At 37.4% G+C, this 17,718-nt stretch overlaps 4 protein-coding genes across 9 annotated transcripts; 3 read left to right on the top strand and 1 right to left on the bottom strand.

The window, feature by feature from the left end:
- The first annotated feature begins 718 nt into the window (after positions 1 to 718).
- Positions 719 to 7,154, top strand: B52 (serine and arginine rich splicing factor B52). Of its 4 annotated transcripts, none has more exons than XM_036371110.2 (9): positions 719 to 879; positions 1,066 to 1,218; positions 1,339 to 1,409; positions 1,467 to 1,571; positions 2,203 to 2,299; positions 5,032 to 5,105; positions 5,165 to 5,473; positions 5,535 to 5,690; positions 5,842 to 6,016. In XM_036371110.2, exons 2-9 carry the CDS (start codon positions 1,093 to 1,095, stop codon positions 5,846 to 5,848), a joined length of 945 nt encoding a protein of 314 aa, XP_036227003.1. In that variant the 5' UTR covers positions 719 to 879; positions 1,066 to 1,092; the 3' UTR covers positions 5,849 to 6,016. The 4 variants fall into 4 exon arrangements, 3 of the variants coding, with proteins under 3 accessions (XP_036227003.1, XP_014085851.1, XP_014085853.1); XM_014230376.3 differs by having other exon boundaries at positions 720 to 879; positions 5,954 to 7,154; XM_014230378.3 differs by having other exon boundaries at positions 720 to 879; positions 2,218 to 2,299; positions 5,954 to 7,154.
- A 5,181-nt stretch (positions 7,155 to 12,335) lies between these two features.
- On the top strand, positions 12,336 to 14,142 carry lsn (vacuolar-sorting protein SNF8). The gene is made up of 4 exons (XM_014230379.3): positions 12,336 to 12,836; positions 13,346 to 13,475; positions 13,528 to 13,674; positions 13,732 to 14,142. The coding sequence occupies exons 1-4, from the start codon at positions 12,497 to 12,499 to the stop codon at positions 13,874 to 13,876; spliced, it is 762 nt and encodes a 253-aa protein (XP_014085854.1). The 5' UTR covers positions 12,336 to 12,496; the 3' UTR covers positions 13,877 to 14,142.
- Positions 14,081 to 17,099, bottom strand: LOC106614574 (uncharacterized). Of its 3 annotated transcripts, none has more exons than XM_070105752.1 (10): positions 16,921 to 17,097; positions 16,766 to 16,858; positions 16,454 to 16,705; positions 16,268 to 16,381; positions 15,948 to 16,095; positions 15,381 to 15,757; positions 15,178 to 15,318; positions 15,060 to 15,115; positions 14,901 to 15,010; positions 14,081 to 14,241 (listed from the first exon to the last, which is right to left on the bottom strand). In XM_070105752.1, the coding sequence occupies exons 1-9, from the start codon at positions 16,987 to 16,989 to the stop codon at positions 14,941 to 14,943; spliced, it is 1,320 nt and encodes a 439-aa protein (XP_069961853.1). In that variant the 5' UTR covers positions 16,990 to 17,097; the 3' UTR covers positions 14,081 to 14,241; positions 14,901 to 14,940. The 3 variants fall into 3 exon arrangements, with proteins under 3 accessions (XP_069961853.1, XP_069961851.1, XP_069961852.1); XM_070105750.1 differs by having other exon boundaries at positions 14,945 to 15,010; positions 16,921 to 17,096; XM_070105751.1 differs by lacking the exon at positions 14,901 to 15,010 and having other exon boundaries at positions 16,921 to 17,099.
- Positions 17,100 to 17,124: 25 nt separating this feature from the next.
- On the top strand, positions 17,125 to 17,636 carry Cby (beta catenin antagonist chibby). The gene has a single exon (XM_014230380.3). The coding sequence runs from the start codon at positions 17,231 to 17,233 to the stop codon at positions 17,585 to 17,587; it is 357 nt and encodes a 118-aa protein (XP_014085855.1). The 5' UTR covers positions 17,125 to 17,230; the 3' UTR covers positions 17,588 to 17,636.
- Positions 17,637 to 17,718: the final 82 nt, after the last annotated feature.

Here is a 17,718-nt window from a genome sequence, read left to right on the forward strand (position 1 = left end):
ACGTTCAATTTATGTTTATTTAACGCGTTATGTATTGAACATTTAGTATGCAATATTGATGGTTCGCGAGCCACATCATTACATACCTAAATATTTTGAAATCCACCCGAACACGAGTGGCACGGTCCCTTCGTCTTTCCTCGTCGTCCCCTCGCCCACAATAAACTGGTATGAGACTCTTTTGAATCCCTGTGTGAAACGGCACTTATGGAATAAACAATTGCTTGCCAAGATGTGGAGCAGGACATGAACGCTGCTTTAACAATTACTAATATATTATTTGGCGCGAAAAGCAGAATTTCTCAGAGAGGTGCATAACACAATGCATAGACTACATGTATTAGGCAATAAATTCTTTTAACATTTGTTTCTCTTCAATTTTATTTAAATTTTGTCACTTTTAGTTTTTCAAATGTGTACTTGTATGCACACAAGACCAAACATGACATACATACTTTATACACAACAATTGTAAAATCTCGGAAATTTTCGCCAACATGGATTCGTATTTAAGCCCATACATGAATACCCTCGTCCACATTCCAATCGAACACACATGTTTTTCATTGTATGTCCGCTAAAGAGAATTTGATGACCGATGTGTACAGTTTGCTTCACTAGATATTTTCTACTACTATGTTTACAGAGTCTGGGCACTTTAACAAGTTTTTATTTTTATAAAATTGGCAGCTCTGAACCCAAGCGAAAGCCGCCATTTTTCTACAGTGCAAAGTGTTCAATGGAAAGTGGTTATTTCCGTTTTGATTGCCGAAGAGATTGATTGTATTTTTCTTGTGTGAGATAGAGTTGGAAAAAAGTGATAAGATTATAAAAGTGAAGTCAATAAATTGTGGATTAATCTAACAGACTCAAGAAAAGGTACGCAACGTTTTAAATTGCATAGTTGGGGAAAGGTAGTCAAAAGAAATTTTAATAAAATTAAAATTTTCCATTGTGCGTCCATTTTGAATTGCCAATTGCGTTGTAATTGCCAATTACTAAGCTATTTTTGTTTCACGTTTATATGTATAACTTAAATTGAAATATTTATTTTTGCTTACTCAGAATTATACGAAACACGCCCAGGCAATTATGGTCGGCTCAAGAGTTTACGTCGGTGGACTGCCGTATGGAGTTCGTGAAAGAGATTTGGAGCGGTTTTTTAAAGGTTATGGACGAACGCGAGATATATTGTTAAAAAATGGATATGGCTTCGTGGTAAGTGTGACTTATTTTTATAAAATCGATTTTAGGTTACTTTCGGTATACCATATATGTATTATGATTTGCTTTGTTGACTGCGCCGACGTATTAAGTTCTTTAATGTATAATTTCCAGGAATTCGAAGATTACAGAGATGCAGATGATGCAGTGTATGAGTTAAATGGAAAAGAACTATTAGGAGAGAGGTACCTCACTTAAAATTGTGAAGTTGTTCTTTTTTTCTATCAGTAATATTATTGCAGAGTTGTTGTCGAACCTGCAAGAGGTACAGCTCGTGGCGGTCATAGAGACCGGTATGACGATCGATATGGCGGGCGCCGCGGTGGTGGTGGTCGTTATAATGACAAGTAAGTTTTTGTGACATAGGTATATTTACATGTTTGTTTGATATTTTATGTGTGTGCTATTTGTATCTATATCGTTGAAATATTGTTAAAAAGGCACTGATACTGAGTAGACATGATTTTTCAAAAATCACGAGAATATGATCCTTTAAAAGTCACAAGAATTGCTTACGAAAATACAATTGAATTGATTGAGTAAATATTATATCATTTAATAAAAAACTGCTATGTTAGAGCAAATATATCACAATAAATTCTTTGAACTCTGCTCAATATAACCTAGTTGAATAAATTAATGTCGCCGGATATAAAACCACCATATCGTGTTGTGGATTATAAAATGCAGACGTTTTCTATGCAACAATTTGAAATTAGATCGAGTGTTTTTTTTTTGTGTAGTCTGGCAATATTTCTATGGCTTATAAAGGATTGCTAAATTGAAAAGAATATAAACATATAATAAAGAAAACATGCTACAGTCAAATGTTAGTATTTTAATGAACAGAATTTTTATTATAATTGCTCTGCTATATGTTGTCCATTGAACCACACATGTTTAGTATAATTAAAAATACATGTCCAGCAACAGCAGCAGTGTCACAACTAATTACAAATTTATTAAATTATTCACCAGAAACAAAAATTCCAGATCATCCTCTCGTTATGGGCCGCCGTTACGAACAGAGTACCGTCTAATTGTGGAGAATTTATCGAGCCGCGTTAGTTGGCAGGTATGTACTTTATTACAAAGCTTATAGTATAGTGCTAGCTTTAGAAGTTCTGCACATTCATTGTGTATCAAAATGGTTTATTAATATAGGAAAAGTGTGTGACATTTATATATTAATATACCGCTTTTAAATATGGTAGTTTGGTTAGTTTTACATTAATTCCTATATAGGGGTGTGGTCGATACATATGTCGGTTGATTTATTCAATTCTTAAAATGTGATAAGGGAATGCAAAATAGACCCGGCTAATTAAAAGTTTTAATGAATACGTAAAGTCACAGGATTAGAGGCCTTTTTTTCGTTTTTTTTTTAAGTTTGATTAACAACTTTTTGCGTCTTTAGCATGTACTTCTTTGTTTAACTACATTTGCAATAAATTATATTTCCTTCAAATAGTATCTTTGTTTATAAATGCTTAATTGACCGGTGTTATCCGATAAATTATTTTTTCTATACGAAAGAAATGCCACTAATGGGTTGACAGACAGATCATCACCTTGGTTGAAAGAATTTATGTGAACTGTTTATGAGTACAAGTGCAATCAACCCGCTTGGCTGGCTGCTCACTTGAAAACTCATGCGACCTCCCTGATTTTAAGGCGAGAAAGGCGGCAAATGCAGTGTGAAAGATATATAAGGACTCATCCTAATTGCAATCACTTACAAATCCAATTCTGAACAGAGACTGAACTCGGGCATGAAGGCACAAAAACAAAAAGTCCATTCTTGGAGGTAGATTGTTAACATTCATCCGGTTCCTGAGATGGTCATGATGTTGTTTCTTTAATGCGACCGAATGCAAAATCGAATTTGGGAATAATTCGCTTCTAATAAGATTTTTGGGCTTCGAGCAAGGAAAAGTAAACAACCACTTCCATCACTTAAAAAATGTTTAGCCAGGACGTTGGAGCACTCATGAGATAGGGTTAAAAAAACATCTTTAATATAAAAAAATACGGTACAAGAATCGTGACAGATGTCAGAGCAACCTAATGAAGGCACATGAGCTGAAGAAGCGGACACAAAACGCAATTATTCGATTTATCATTTTCTGCCTGTGCAATTATATAGTTCGATGTCTGGTGCATATGAAATTTTTAAATGTACAAACTGAATGCGCTGGTTTTTTAAAATTAGGTACATATATTAAGAAAGTAAAATGTATTAAAAATCATTTAATTTTAGAATTGTCGAATTCCTTATAGCGTATAGCGATTGCAAAATAATCACAGTGTCGTACCAACGTAGAGCCTGTCGGACAAACTTTCCGAACGATTGCGATTACGAATGGTGAGCGAGTGGTGCCATAGAGCTTCTAATGCTCCTAATGACGCTTCTGACGGCTTGAGTAAAGGTGCTCCCAGGCTTTCTTGTGCTCTGACTATGGCTATTATATCTGTTCCTTGTCCAAAAATTAGCGACGTGCAAAAGATGTCCTATAACTGGTCTACTGCTTAGGTGGTACTTAATGTAGAACATCGATGTCGTCGACTGAACTGTATCTAACCGGCCTACCAATAGTTCTTTCTGGTGATGAGGGACCGTAGAAAATATCAGCAAACCAACATGTCAAACCTAAATGCGATGTTGATGGGTGGTGGCAGTCAAGAGAGTGCAACATCATACCTCCATTCTGGAGGTCTGAACTCATTTCCCTTTATTTACAGTAGAAGAAACATTCTTTCCGAAAAAGGCATAACTGGTTTCCGATGTCTTATGGCGGCCTTAATCTAAGCCACTTATAAATTGGGTTCTCTTGTTCGCATGAGCAACAGCGCAACGAGGCACACTTATAAAAATTGCTACCGGAAGTCCTTTTCTATAGCGAGTATACACTTGAGTGACGTACCTATTTGCTTGCAGAGTCTATGTTCAGATGCTTCTCTTCAAGAAGTAATAATGATTCGACAAACCGTTATCGTCCGCATGTCACACTAGAGTTATCTTTGCGACCCACAGTGTTTACGTGAGATAAGCGTGCGAAATTTCACAAAAGATGGTAGACGAGGTGCATATATTTACGTATTCGTTGGATATAACTAATTAAGCGACTTGCCTTTTCGACTTGAGCATTTGAATAGTGCCAATTTGCTGAGACTTTATACATTTGAAAAAAAAAAAAAAAATCGAACACATCTGAGGGTCCTATACGCCACATAGCATATGCAACCGCTGCCTACATTGATCGCGCTTTATATTGAGGTCACAAATACAATTGATATACAGTGAAAGTATTACTGACAAAAAGCGACTTTGTTGATGTGATATTAAGTAAGAATTGCAATACTTTTACCGTATTATTTAATATATGTATATAATATAGTTTTACGCAAAAGATAGTTTTTTTTTTTACTTGTTCTCATCTGTTAAATGTTTCCGATGACATGGTGAGATCAAGTATAATTTGCTGAAGTTCTGAACTTTTCGAAGCTGAGTGTTGTACACTGGATTTGACCTTAAACCAAAGAGGAAATGTAGGAACTTGGCTTGTAAACGAACGTAACACGGAGAATGAATATTTCGACGAATTTGACAAGGTTGATATATTAATGGCGCATTCGACACAAATTCGTTCCTGTTCAACACTCACTGTTAAGCTTCTTCAGCAAATTCTTTATATTACTTTCATAACCGAATTTTAGGAATAAAATTTAAGATATATAGTAAAGGTTCTTTTTTTCCTCATATTTCCCTTTCCGGTAATGAAAAATTGGTCAATTTTATGTAATCAGGATCTGAAAGACTACATGCGACAAGCTGGAGAAGTTACCTATGCTGATGCACATAAGCAACGCCGCAATGAAGGGTAAGGAGGTTAAAACCATATAGAAAGACGTGTCGTCCATCAATAACTTTATTTAACAGTGTTGTGGAGTTTGCCTCATTGTCGGACATGAAGACTGCTATTGAAAAACTGGATGATACTGATTTGAATGGACGTCGTATAACTTTGGTTGAAGATCGTCGCGGAGGTCGTGGTGGTGGTGGTGGCGGTGGTCGTGGAAGGTCCCGTTCTTCAAGTTCACGTTCACGATCCCGTTCTCGCAGGCGTTCACGCTCCAGGTCCCGCCGTTCATCGAGGTCACGCTCTAAGTCTCGTAGTCGCTCCAAATCACGTGGTGCACGGTCTAAGTCTAAGTCGCCAGTAAAATCACGTTCGAGATCTCGTTCAAAGTAAATACCCTATTAAAAGATTTTCTATGATCAAAAGTTAATTCGTTTATGTACTATATAGCAAATCTCGTGAAATATCCAAGTCCAAATCTAAATCGAGGTCCCGCTCACATTCACGCTCTCCTAAGCGTGATTCCCGTTCACGTTCCAGGTCAGTGTCGAAGCGTGAATCTCGTTCTCGCTCTCGATCTAAATCACGACGAGATTCCAGATCACGGTAAGCATTTATGTCAGCATATACATGCACTTTAAAGATTCAATTAATTTCTTTTTATTCTATTTCGCTTTTCTTACTACTATTTTCGTCTTATTTTTGTTTATTTTGGATTGCTGTCCTTTTAAACCGAAATAAATAATATTCTGAAAAGCATTTAATTTCGAGTATTTTGGTTAAATTAATCTAACTCACGCAACTACCTTTTTCAAAATTCCAAAGCATCCCTGCTAATTTTAACATTTTTTATGTTCGTGACGTTTCAGCGACCGCTCCGCCTCGCCAGACAACAAATCGCGTTCCCGTTCGCGGTCTGTGTCACCGAAAAATGGAAATGCCTCACCTGACAGAAATGAGAGTATGGACGATTAGACATACTATTAACATTTTCAACCAAACACTACTATTTTTACTACCACTTAATCTGACAGCCTCCCCAAAATTTTTACTAAACTTTTCAGCTATGAATATTTAACGTTTATGTATGAAATTATGTATTTGTAGTTTGCCACATAAAATAAAATAAACAGTAATTATAATTTATAATTCGGTCTATTCAAATACTGATGAGTGAAGTTTTACAAAATTTAATAATTTTATCATTTGGTTTCTAATTGTAATATGAAAAAATGCAAGCCAGCTAATTTTACTATATACGTATGTATGTGAGATATTCCTGCTTTGAAATATATGATATTATTATATAATTTTATAATTATTTTGGAGACCATTATGAGTTTATAAAATGTATACGCATTCCTCATTTTTGTAAGATTAATGCCATAAAGATAAGCCAATTGGCAGCAACAAATAAACGTTAACACAACACAAGCTATATATTTTAATAAGATGAAGAGTTATATAGTTTGCAAAATATTACAGCGACCTCTGATAAATGGATTCCGGAAATATATATATAAATATAAATATATAATACATATGCATATATTGTACATAGGTATTTAGTTAAGTAGGTAAGTTTATGTTCTGTTCAATTACTTATATATGATATTGCAACATTTCTATTTAAAATTTTGTACAGCTACAATGAGATTTAAGTAATATCATACTCTTCGCTTTCGTGTTTTTAGGTAGGATAAATTTTGTATTAAAACGCAGCACATTTAAGTATTAGATTCTGAAATTATTACTTTTATTCAAGCACTGAATTGAAAGAAATTACGATTGTTCTACATTAGTCAAAGTATCTGATGGTTGCTCCCATTGCCAGTCGTCCCAACTGACACAATCCTTGACACTGTCTAGATAAGCCATCTGTTCAGGACATCTTCCTAAAATAGCTAACTCGTTCAGTTCTTCGCATATCCAATAGGAAGTTGGGTCCCAATTGTTGCGAAATATGCGCATCTGAATTTCTTCCTGAGTGGTGCAATTAGGTTGTCCATCCCCAAGCATTGCAAATGCTGTCGGGGCAATCAAGACCAGAAGTAGCATGAGCGGTACTTTCATCGGGGAAAGTAAATATAAAATAATAATACATCAACAAGTATTATTTAAAATTATTTGTCTTACCGTTATAAAAATTCATCTTTATTGTGTTGTGAATGTCTTCAAGTTGTTCTTTTCAAAATTTGTGACAGAATTGCACGAACGAAGTTTTTATATACGTTTTCCCCTTAAAGAGAAAATTGTTTTTCCAATGATTTTTAGTAAGTACATCTTTAATTACATAGAAAATGCATTAACCACATACTACAATAATGTTGCTAAAGATACTTTATAAAAAGTAAATAAATATATTGCAAGGTAAAGTTTTACATCTGTTTAAGAGCAAATAATGGCTAAAAACTAATTGCATCAAGTCCAGATAACAAGTGTTGATATATTATATGTAAGTATACATGACGATTTATACTCTGCTTCAATGAATTTGAATAGACATTTCATAATATTTTAGTTTGTAAACATATACATATATGGAGCTTATTTATCTTTCGAATTCCAATAATATTTATTGTTTGATGATTCCAATACAATGGTGAGTTGGCATTTGTATGACTCATTATACCCTAAACAGGGTATATTAAATGTGCTACGAAATGTTTAACACTCCGAAGAAAACGTCGGAGATCCAGTAAAATATATATATTGTCAATTTAGCCAAGTCCATTTGTTTGTATGTCCCAAACTACCCTCTGAGTTTTTGAGACATCGATATAAAAGTTTGTTTACTTCCTCTCCACTCCAAGAAGATGCTTATTTGTTGCTGTTGTTGTAGCAGCAGAATTCTGACGTGATGACAGTCCTTGGCCGGAAAAAATCCGGGTCCGTTCCGGTTAAGTAGACCCAACTGTCGTGGGAACGGACGTGCTTATTTGTTGTTGTTGTTGTTGTTATAACGATTATCTAATCCCCGTTTGGGTGATAAATTCTAGATTCGTTGTCGTCGAGGTCATCTAACGGAAGGCCCAGGAAACGAGCTGTTTCGACGGGGTCGGACCATAGGGAAAGGGGTGTTAGATGAGTGGGGTTTGTAGGGCATGCAAAGAGGTGGTTAGTGTCATGCGGAGACTCATTGCATGCAGGACATGTGTTTAGTATGTCGGGGTCTATTCTGGATAGGTAGGAGTTTAACCTGCTACAGTATCCAGAACGAAGTTGCGCGAAGGTCACTCTAGATTCGCGAGGCAACTCGAGCTCTGTGTCTGCAATGGGTGGTGGTTTGACTCGTATTACGCCATTCACTGAAAGGGAGTCGGTGAAGGTGTTAATGGCTCCACTGTGAATGGCGGTCAGTGCTTGTCTGAAGTTAGTTGCGTCCGAAGTCTGGTCGACGTGCTGTCTGATGTCGACGTAGTCAAGGAAGGACCTCTTGATGTTCCTAGGAGGCTGCTCCGTTGCAAGCAGGCGTCTGCAGGGGTGGTTTCTGCGAAAACATCCCAGCAGAAACTGCTTGGAGAGGAGCTCATTATGTTCCTTAACCGGAAGCATACGGGCCTCACTGTGTAGGTGTTCGATTGGGGACATCAAGAGGCACCCCGTGATAGTCCGGAGTGCAGTGTTCTGACAAGTCTGGAGCTTCTTATTCTGCGTGTCACTACATCCAGGCGACCATATTGCGGCTGCATAATTGAGGACCGGCCGGCCGATTGCCTTGTATGTTGCCAACAACGTTTCTTTGTCCTTTCCCCATGAGCTGCCGGCAAGCGACTTGAGGATTTTGTTGCGGCTCTGTACTTTGGCAGTTATCGCGGTCGTGTGAGGAGTGAAAGAGCACAGACTGTCCAAAGTGACGCCTAAAATTTTAGGGTTATTTACTGTCGGAATTTTTGTGCCATCGACTGAAATGTTCAGGTCCAGTCTGTACTCCTTCGTCCAATTGGTGAAGATGGTCGCTGTGGATTTAGTGGGGGAGAGTGTTAAGTTCCTTGCAGAAAAGAAGCGAGAAAGATCGGAGAGGTAGCCGTTTACTTTTGAACACATGCCATCGATTCCATTGCCCGACGTCAATATCGTACAGTCATCTGCGTACGAGGTCATTGAAATTCCCGCTGGTGGCTGGGGGAGTTTCGAAATGTAGAAATTAAACAGTAGCGGGGAGAGGACACCGCCCTGCGGAACCCCCTGTTTAATTTTCCTGAGTTTGGAGTTTTGACCTCGAAATAGTACGGATGAGTGTCGACCGCTCAGGTAGTTCATGGTCCACCGCTTCAACCCTGGAGGGAGCGTTGATTGTTCCAGGTCCTCAAGTAGCGTTGCGTGATTGACTGTGTCAAAAGCTTTTGACAAGTCCAACGCTACGAGGATCGTCCTCTCGCAGGGTGGCTTCTGGTTCAGGCCATGAACTATCTGGGCGTTTATGACGCTAAGTGCTGTGGTGGTACTGTGCACTTTACGGAAACCATGCTGATGGTCTGCTAGGCTCAGGTGGTGGGTGAATGACGGGAGTAACAAGGCCTCAAGTGTCTTCACTACTGGGGAAAGGAGAGTTATCGGGCGATAAGACTCCCCTTTGTTGGCGGGTTTCCCAGGTTTCAGTTGTGGGACCACTCTTCCGACTTTCCACACATCGGGTATTTGAAGAGTGGATATCGACAGGTTGAGGACCTTGGTGAGGTAGTTTACTCCCGTTGGGCCTAGATGTTTTATCATCAGCATGTTTATTCCGTCAGGGCCGATGGATTTGGACGATTTCGCCCTTTTGATGACATTCTGAACCTCCTCATCGGTGAAAGTAAGTGGTGCGCAGTCTTTTGGCATTTTGCGCAACCGTCGGGTAACACATCGTTTGGCCTTGTCGGTCGAAGGGTGCAGTATAAACTGCCGGCTAAAGTAGCTCGCGCACTTCTTCGGGTCCGAGGAGGCATGGCCATCGAATTGGATTTCAACCCGATCGTCATGTTTCCTCGGATTTGACAGGGCCTTGACAGTAGTCCAAAGCTTACTCACACCGGTGGAGAGGTTGCAGGACTTCAGGTGCTCTATCCATTTTGTCCGCTTATGATGGTTTACCATTTGCCGAATCTCCAAATTGAGATCCCTTATTCGGGGATCACAGGGATCGGCATGGCGTAAGGTGTCGCGCTCATTTGCTAATACAGCTGCTTCGGCTGGGAAATTAGGGCGGAGTTCCGCTATTCTTCCAGCCGGTATGAAGCGAGCTGTAGCAGCAGCGATCACCTTGCGGAATTGACGCTCGCCAACGATGACGTCCGTAGGAATGGATAGTGCGTTGAAGGTGCTCTCAGTAAATTCTGTGAAGCCGACCCAGTTAGCTTTGTTAAAGTTAACATAGGTGCGGTTATCCACAGAAATAAAGTCAGGAGGTTTCTCGATCGAGATAATTATGGGCAGATGGTCTGATGCAAGAGTTAGCATAGGTCGCCAGGTTATACTATTTATCAGACCACCGCTAGCGATGGTAATATCTGGCGAGCTATTACAGGTGCCCATAATTCTGGTGGGGGCTTCGTCATTCATTGTGCAGAATGTCGAATCGTCTATCTGTTCCGCCAGCTCCATCCCCCTACGATCGTTTGACAGGCAGGAATGCCAAAGATCGTGATGCGCGTTAAAGTCGCCTAGCACCAGACGGTTTTCACCACGAAGTAGCGCATTTATATTCGGGTGATATCCTGTTGGGCAACATGTAACTGGGGGGATGTATATATTAAATATTTCGAGCTCGACATCGCCTGACCGGACAGCTATTCCCTGACATTCTATTAGACGATATTGCACGGTGTTGTGCAATATGAAGGCTAGGCCTCCACCATTATCTCGCTCGCGATCCTTACGTAAAACGTTGAAACCTGCACAACTCAGAAGATCTGAGCGGCTGTTTAACTTGGTTTCTTGGACCGCAGCTATCGTTACGCGCTCCCGGCTCATAAATGCAACTATCTCCTCGATCTTGCTCTGGAGTCCGTTGCAGTTGAATTGTAAGAGTCGCGTTTGTCGCGGGTGTCCAGTCGTGATCCTAGGGGTGAGTGGGGTGCGTGTAGGTGGTGGTTGTTGCAGCTGTGCTATCCGCATGGGCGGTTGTCGCACTATGGTGTTGGTTGGCGACGCCACTGTTTGTGATTGCGGGGGCAGACTCCCACAGCATGGGGCAACATACGACGCACTCCACTCTCGTGTGGTGCGCAGGCCAGAACACGACAGAAAGTGACACCAGCCAGTACAAGAATTGCACTTGACTGATGTGACATTCCGGCGTATTATGGTCTGACACACGGAACAGACTGTGCGAGGAACCAGGAGTTGCTGTGTGGTTCTCGCACGGGGATTGGAGCTGGATGAAGGTGGGGGGGGGGGGGGGAGGGTTGGTCAGATTGGGAGTTGTGCTGTCTTTGTGAGCTCCTTAGGACCGTGGAGGTCCTATTTTGGCCACTCGACTGGAGTGGCAGCGCAGTGCGCGAACATGGTGCAGGTTGCACGGCCGTTGAGGCAGATGTCGCATTATTGCGTTGACAGCATGGGGCCACGTAACTCGTGGTCCACTCCCTGTGTGTCTTAAGGCCCGAGCAGGTCTTAAGATGGCTCCATCCATTGCATGTATTGCACCTAACCGAGGTGGAATTTGGATGGAGCCTTTTTGCGCATACGCAGCAGTAGAATACCTCGGGGCCCGGGTTGGACTCGATGCCAGCACGGGTCAGGAGGATACGGAGCAACCCTGCTGCTAGGCGTTGCTCCAGTGACGACAAACTTAATCTAAAACTTACCGATCCAAACAGGGTTAGATCGTCGAAATAACAGCCCTTGGCCGGATAAAATCCGGGTCAATTCCGGTATCGCAGAACCGGCTGTTGTGGGAATTGACGTGCTTATTTGTCGAAACCGCCGGTATTGGACCACTGTAGCATATATGTAGCTATCATATAAACTGTACGATTAAAACATGGTCTTGTATATTAAACTTATTTATTTATTATTATGTCTTTACAAAATTTGGCAACGGTACAATTTCCGTAAAAAAAAGTTTCACATCGGACTAATAAATCGTATAGCTTCTATACAAAGAGAAGATCTTTTCAAAAAGACCTTTTTATACTCTGAAATGAAAAAACTGCACCTGTAAAGAGTTTTGTAAATTCGGTGCAGCCGAAGTTAACGTTTTTCTTTGTTTTAGGTTGATATCTTGCAGTTTTACGATGGTGGGTATTCGCGCCATTATAGCAACAAGATTATACGTTTTGCAATATAGTGGCAACTTGGTAATGTTCAAACAGCTGTTTCCTGCATTTGGTTACATGGACATAATTTAAATTAGTTTTATTTGTAATTATACATATATAGTACCATACATCAATTTGATTTATAATAACCAAGTTAAAAAATCAAAAATGCGTCGAAGAGCTGGACTAGGAGCCATACAACAGCAGCAATTGGCTGCTGAGAAATATAAAGACAAAGGCAGTGACTTACAGGAATCACAATTTGAACAAATGTCCAAGCAAATGGAAGTTTTTCGTTTAAAACTGGAGGAATTTGCTGTAAAGCACAAGACAGACATTCGCAAGAATTCCCAGTTTCGTAAACAATTCCAGGAAATGTGCGCAGCAATAGGTGTGGATCCTCTTGCTACAGGCAAAGGCTTTTGGAGCGTACTTGGAATGGGCGACTTTTATTACGAGTTAAGCGTGCAGGTCGTCGAGGTGTGTTTGGCAGCTAATCATAAAACTGGTAAATATAGTAACATTATAAAAACAGCAACAATTCAGAGAATGGAAAAATTCACGCATTTAGAGGAAAAACTCCACGGAGAAAACATGTTTAAAATTAAATTGCCGCTTTATTTTCTTCGATCAACTAAAAAAAAGTGATTATTGCTATAATCGTTTTTAAATGTAATTATACTTTATTTATCTTTTTTTAATTTGTGTTGTTGAAGAAAAAAGTTGAGACAGTATTGAGTTAATTAATCCTCAGGGTATTGTTGTTGTTATAGTTGACAGTCCTTGGACGGATAAAAATCCGAGTCCGTTCCGGTTACGTAGACCCGACTGTCGTAGGAACGAAATCTTCAGGGTATTCATGTGGTTTGCCTGAAACGTTTACTGTTACAATAATTGGCGAAAGCTAATTCGTCAGAATATTTAATTGTGAATATTTATAATTTTGAACTGAAAAAAAAATGTTGATACTACATTTTACAAATTAGTTTGAACATTAATTAACCAAACTATTTGAAGGTGGATTAATGGAATTAAATGAACTGCGTAGGCGGCTTATAGCTGCTCGAGGTCAGAGTGCAGTACATCAAGAGATCACGAACGAAGACATTTTGATGGCAGCAAAAAAATTAAGTATCTTTGGGAATGGGTAAGGATTTAAAATTTTTTTGTAGTTACTAAACTTACACAGAATTTGTTAGATTTGTGGTATATAAAGTGGGTAAGGGAAAATACATGGTGCAATCGATACCTGGTGAACTGAGTATGGATGAAACTAAAATCCTAACGGCTGCTTCCAATACAGAAAAGGGTTACGTAACACTGAAAATGCTAACTGAGCAACTGGAGTAGGAAATAAATGATTTTTCTGTGAAACATTTTTTAAGTGGAAATTTTCGTTATAGGTGGAGTGAATTCCGCGCAAAGCAATCGCTTGATAAAGCAGTAAGTGAAGGTTTATGCTGGGTAGACGAGCAAGATGAGGAAAATAGTCGTTTGAGCTATTGGTTTCCAAGTTTATTTCCGGGACGTTATAAACAATCCATTTAAATATTTATCTTCATTTATTGATCATAAATGTATATTTCATAATCATTAAATTTAGGTATTCGCGTATATTTTACACATTAATGAATATGTACGTACTCGTACATATGTATATACAAATATAAAATATATACAGTTCTTGTTAGTTCGCTTAAAAATTTGTAATGCTTAAAAATATTGTCATTTCATATAAAATAATACATATAATTAAATATAAATTTTTATACGTTTTATTCATAATTTGCAATAAATATTATTTATCCTCTGAATTTAAATGTTATTTAGTCCTGAGTCTAGCATTTTCATTTTGTAGATAATAAATTTCCATTTCAAATTTTTTTGTTATGTCCGAGAGCGTATTTTTGTATCTGTAAAAATAAATATTTCTGTATAATAACGACATTTACAGATCTTTATATATTCTAATTCGCAAACAACGATTCAACTTGAAATTGAAAAAACTGACTTAAAAGAAAAAACGGTAACTTTGGTTGCACGGAAGCTGTAATACCCTTCACAAATACACAGCTGAATATTATAGTGGTCTGATGTAAACAATTTATTCGGATATAGTAGCATTGCCTTATACAATAATCCATGCAGAATTTCATGAAGATATTTTGTCAAATAAAAAAGTTTTCCTTACTAGAGCTTGATTTTTGTTGTTCAATTTGTATGGCCTTATATTAATCTATCTATGGCAGAATTTAATGTTGACCGTTAAATTTGTATGGCAGATATATGCTATAGTGTTCCTATTGGAAAAAGCGGAAGTATGTAATTTCGTGACGATATCACAAAAACTGAGGAACTAGTTCGCGTGTATACAGACAGACAAAGACGGGCATGGCTTAATCAACTCGGGTCGTCACGCTGATCATTTATACATATATGTGCATCATAATATACCTTGTTCAGGGTATAATAATTTAAAGTCACAGCTATGTGTAATCTGATTTGTAATTAAATGCGATATTTAACTGACAACTCTAAATACTACTGTAAACTAAAAAAAAAAATGTCTTACGTGCAACTATATAACTAGGTATATCATTAATTGTATATGCTTACTCCTCTTTCAACCTCGTGTTCGTTTTAATATAATTTTGAATTACATCTTCCTTTTCTTCAGCACGCCTGCATTAAAAAAATTATTAAGTTCTTTAACAATATAATCATAACTTACTTCATTAATATTTTTTGTAGACTTTCTTGTTTGCTTATCTTATTCTCCATTTCAACCTTTAAGAAAAAAATTTTTTTCTAATAACGTGTTTTTGAATTTAAATATAGACTTTACATACCAACGCTTTAACTGCGCTTTCCAACTGTTGTGTTAAATTTTCAACTTCCTTCATACTGTCTTTGTACTTTTGTTGAAATCTGTTACAACGTGTCTCCAGTATTTGGTTGAACTTCTTTTGCTTTTTTATTTCTTCCTTCATCTGCTTAACGGTTGCGTTATAAATAATCATTTTTATAATTTGTTTTTAAATTAATAACTTACATGCAACTGAAATTCCAAAAGGCTACGCTCCTTTTCACTAAACTTCCTCCGCAATTCATCCATATCCTGGTCTACTTTTTTCGCTGCTTCGTCCATTACTTGGCCGATCGTAGATGCCAAATTATCGCATTCCTCTTTAACAACTTGCTCCCGCTTCTGTGCATCTTCCTTGTCCACCACCGCTGCTTCAGCTATTGATAACGCTTCTTGTACCTTTTGTAGGGCACATTTTTCACGCTCATAACGTTCTTCGATTACACTTTTCGCCATTTTTAGAGATAATTGAAGCTCTTTCGTTTGACGTGTTGACTCATTAAGTTTTACTTTAAGTTTTTCGATTGTAGCTGTTGTAGTCGCATTGTTTAAACTTTCCTTTTCTAATTAAAATCAATTTTTGTTAATAAAAAGTTATTACAATTTCAATAAAAACAATTTTTTTAATTTTGAAACCAAAATATATATAAATATTTTATAACATTACGACGATATTGTATTATATTATACGACAACATGTGTCGAAATACTCATGTGTATTTATACAGTTTCAAAACAAATTGGTCAACATACCTTGTTCGAGTTTTTTAATATGTTTATTCAACTGATCCTTTTGCTGGAATAGATTTTCGATGACTTGTGTTTGTTTTGTAATTTGCGTCTTCTGTGTTTGAATGGTATTTTCCAGCACTAACATAGCAGTCTCATACTTTTGCTTTGTCTGTAATATAACACAATGTTCATACATATTTTTGTATAAAAATTGCGAGAATAATTTATTTAAGCAGCATCATGTTGACGAAAACTATCAACCAAGTATAAAATAGTTGCTACAAAGTTGCACATATCCGTTACTTTAGAAATATATACATATTATAAACTTCTTACTTTACCTCAGCAACGGTTTTCGATTCACATAAATAATTTCTATAATTTTGAATTTCACTTTCGAGAATTTGTATTCTTTTCCGTGAGCTCTTATTTAGAGATCTCAATTCATTGTTTTCCTAAAACGATAATTATATTTAAATTTTTAAACAGGCTTCTTTAGATATGATGCCTTTGAAAATTTAACTCACCGCTTCCAGAGAATCTATTTGTTTTTTAATATTCAGTAATGCATCGTTTGTAAATTTTTCCCTCGTGGCATCATCCCTGGATTCTCCGGTAATCTGGACAGTTGTGGTTTTAAGAGCTTCCAGTTTCTTGTCTATTGTTTTATTTTCAGCTAATATATCCTCTATTTGATTCCTTAAATGGAGCTGCTCATGCTGTATTTGAAAGTCAATTACACAGTTTTGACAGGTTTTTATAGTTAAAAATAAAAGAAACTTAATAAAACGCACAAATGTATTGGATAATAAATTATAGAGGTGATTCGTTTGACATACCGTAAAAAGTTCCAAGTCAGTCTGTGTTGAACTGATTAAGTTTTCACAGGTTCTCTTGATTTCATCTAATTGTCTAAAAGAGTTTTTGTGACACTTATAAAAAAGTATTTCATTTGAGAATTTTTGTGCAATTAATAAATTTGAACATTGCTTACACGTAATGGTCCGATGATGCGGTTTTGTTTTCTTTTTCCGACATATTTGAACTCTGTTATCATGCACATTTCTTTTATTTACTCTTGAATTGGTAGTTAGAAATTTACAAATACACATATTACTCGGTGCGCTCTACTCAATTTCATGCCACCTAATCCTTTGTCAACCATACGAAAGCAAATTTAAGTAACCCCCAAATATTGTGAGCGTTTTGTGTTTCCTAAATACAAGGTTGTTATGGCAACAGGCCTTTGTGATATTAAATTTTAATTATATTAGTATTCTGTAAACATACACACATAAATATGTATGTGTATAGTGCAAATTAGTTTTAAAACAATGCCGCTTTTTACGAAGAAATATGAATCAAAGCCAATACCGCCCCGCGCGGCACGCTGTAATACCGGTTGTCCTGCTATTAGTGAGGATTTAGATGAATTCAAAAGTATTTCACTTAATTTAGGTAGCAAAGAGTTACGTTTTGCTGACGGAATATGGATACATTCTACTCGCAAAACAGATGCCGATGACGTAACACGTTTGAATCGACGCATAAAAACTCTTGAAGAGGAGAACAATATGTGCAATTTAAAAATGGAAATTTTCCTCGACTTATTGGCTGAACAAACCACGGAGCTGAACATTTTTAAATCAAAAAATATATGATGAAACAATATACATACAAATTGTAATAAATATTTTAAGAGACAACAAATATGTATGTATGTGTTTTGGAGACTTATTTCATTATAGTTTTGATTTGAACCGCCTTAAATTTTGTTATGCATATGTATACA

This window comes from Bactrocera oleae, chromosome 2 (genome assembly GCF_042242935.1).
Source record: "Bactrocera oleae isolate idBacOlea1 chromosome 2, idBacOlea1, whole genome shotgun sequence".
NCBI lineage: Eukaryota > Metazoa > Arthropoda > Insecta > Diptera > Tephritidae > Bactrocera > Bactrocera oleae.

Coding starts and splice junctions, on each gene's coding strand:
- B52 (XM_014230376.3), top strand. CDS start 1,093: ATGGTCGGCTCAAGAGTTTACGTCGGTGGACTGCCGTATGGAGTTCGT. Junction 1,219..1,338: donor AAAATGGATATGGCTTCGTG/GTAAGTGTGACT, acceptor TATAATTTCCAG/GAATTCGAAGATTACAGAGA. Junction 5,691..5,953: donor CGACGAGATTCCAGATCACG/GTAAGCATTTAT, acceptor GTGACGTTTCAG/CGACCGCTCCGCCTCGCCAG.
- lsn (XM_014230379.3), top strand. CDS start 12,497: ATGCGTCGAAGAGCTGGACTAGGAGCCATACAACAGCAGCAATTGGCT. Junction 13,476..13,527: donor TTAAGTATCTTTGGGAATGG/GTAAGGATTTAA, acceptor AGAATTTGTTAG/ATTTGTGGTATATAAAGTGG. Junction 13,675..13,731: donor ATGCTAACTGAGCAACTGGA/GTAGGAAATAAA, acceptor TTTTCGTTATAG/GTGGAGTGAATTCCGCGCAA.
- LOC106614574 (XM_070105750.1), bottom strand. CDS start 16,989: ATGTGCATGATAACAGAGTTCAAATATGTCGGAAAAAGAAAACAAAAC. Junction 15,758..15,947: donor TATTAAAAAACTCGAACAAG/GTATGTTGACCA, acceptor GATTTTAATTAG/AAAAGGAAAGTTTAAACAAT. Junction 15,011..15,059: donor CTACAAAAAATATTAATGAA/GTAAGTTATGAT, acceptor TTTTTAATGCAG/GCGTGCTGAAGAAAAGGAAG.
- Cby (XM_014230380.3), top strand. CDS start 17,231: ATGTGTATAGTGCAAATTAGTTTTAAAACAATGCCGCTTTTTACGAAG.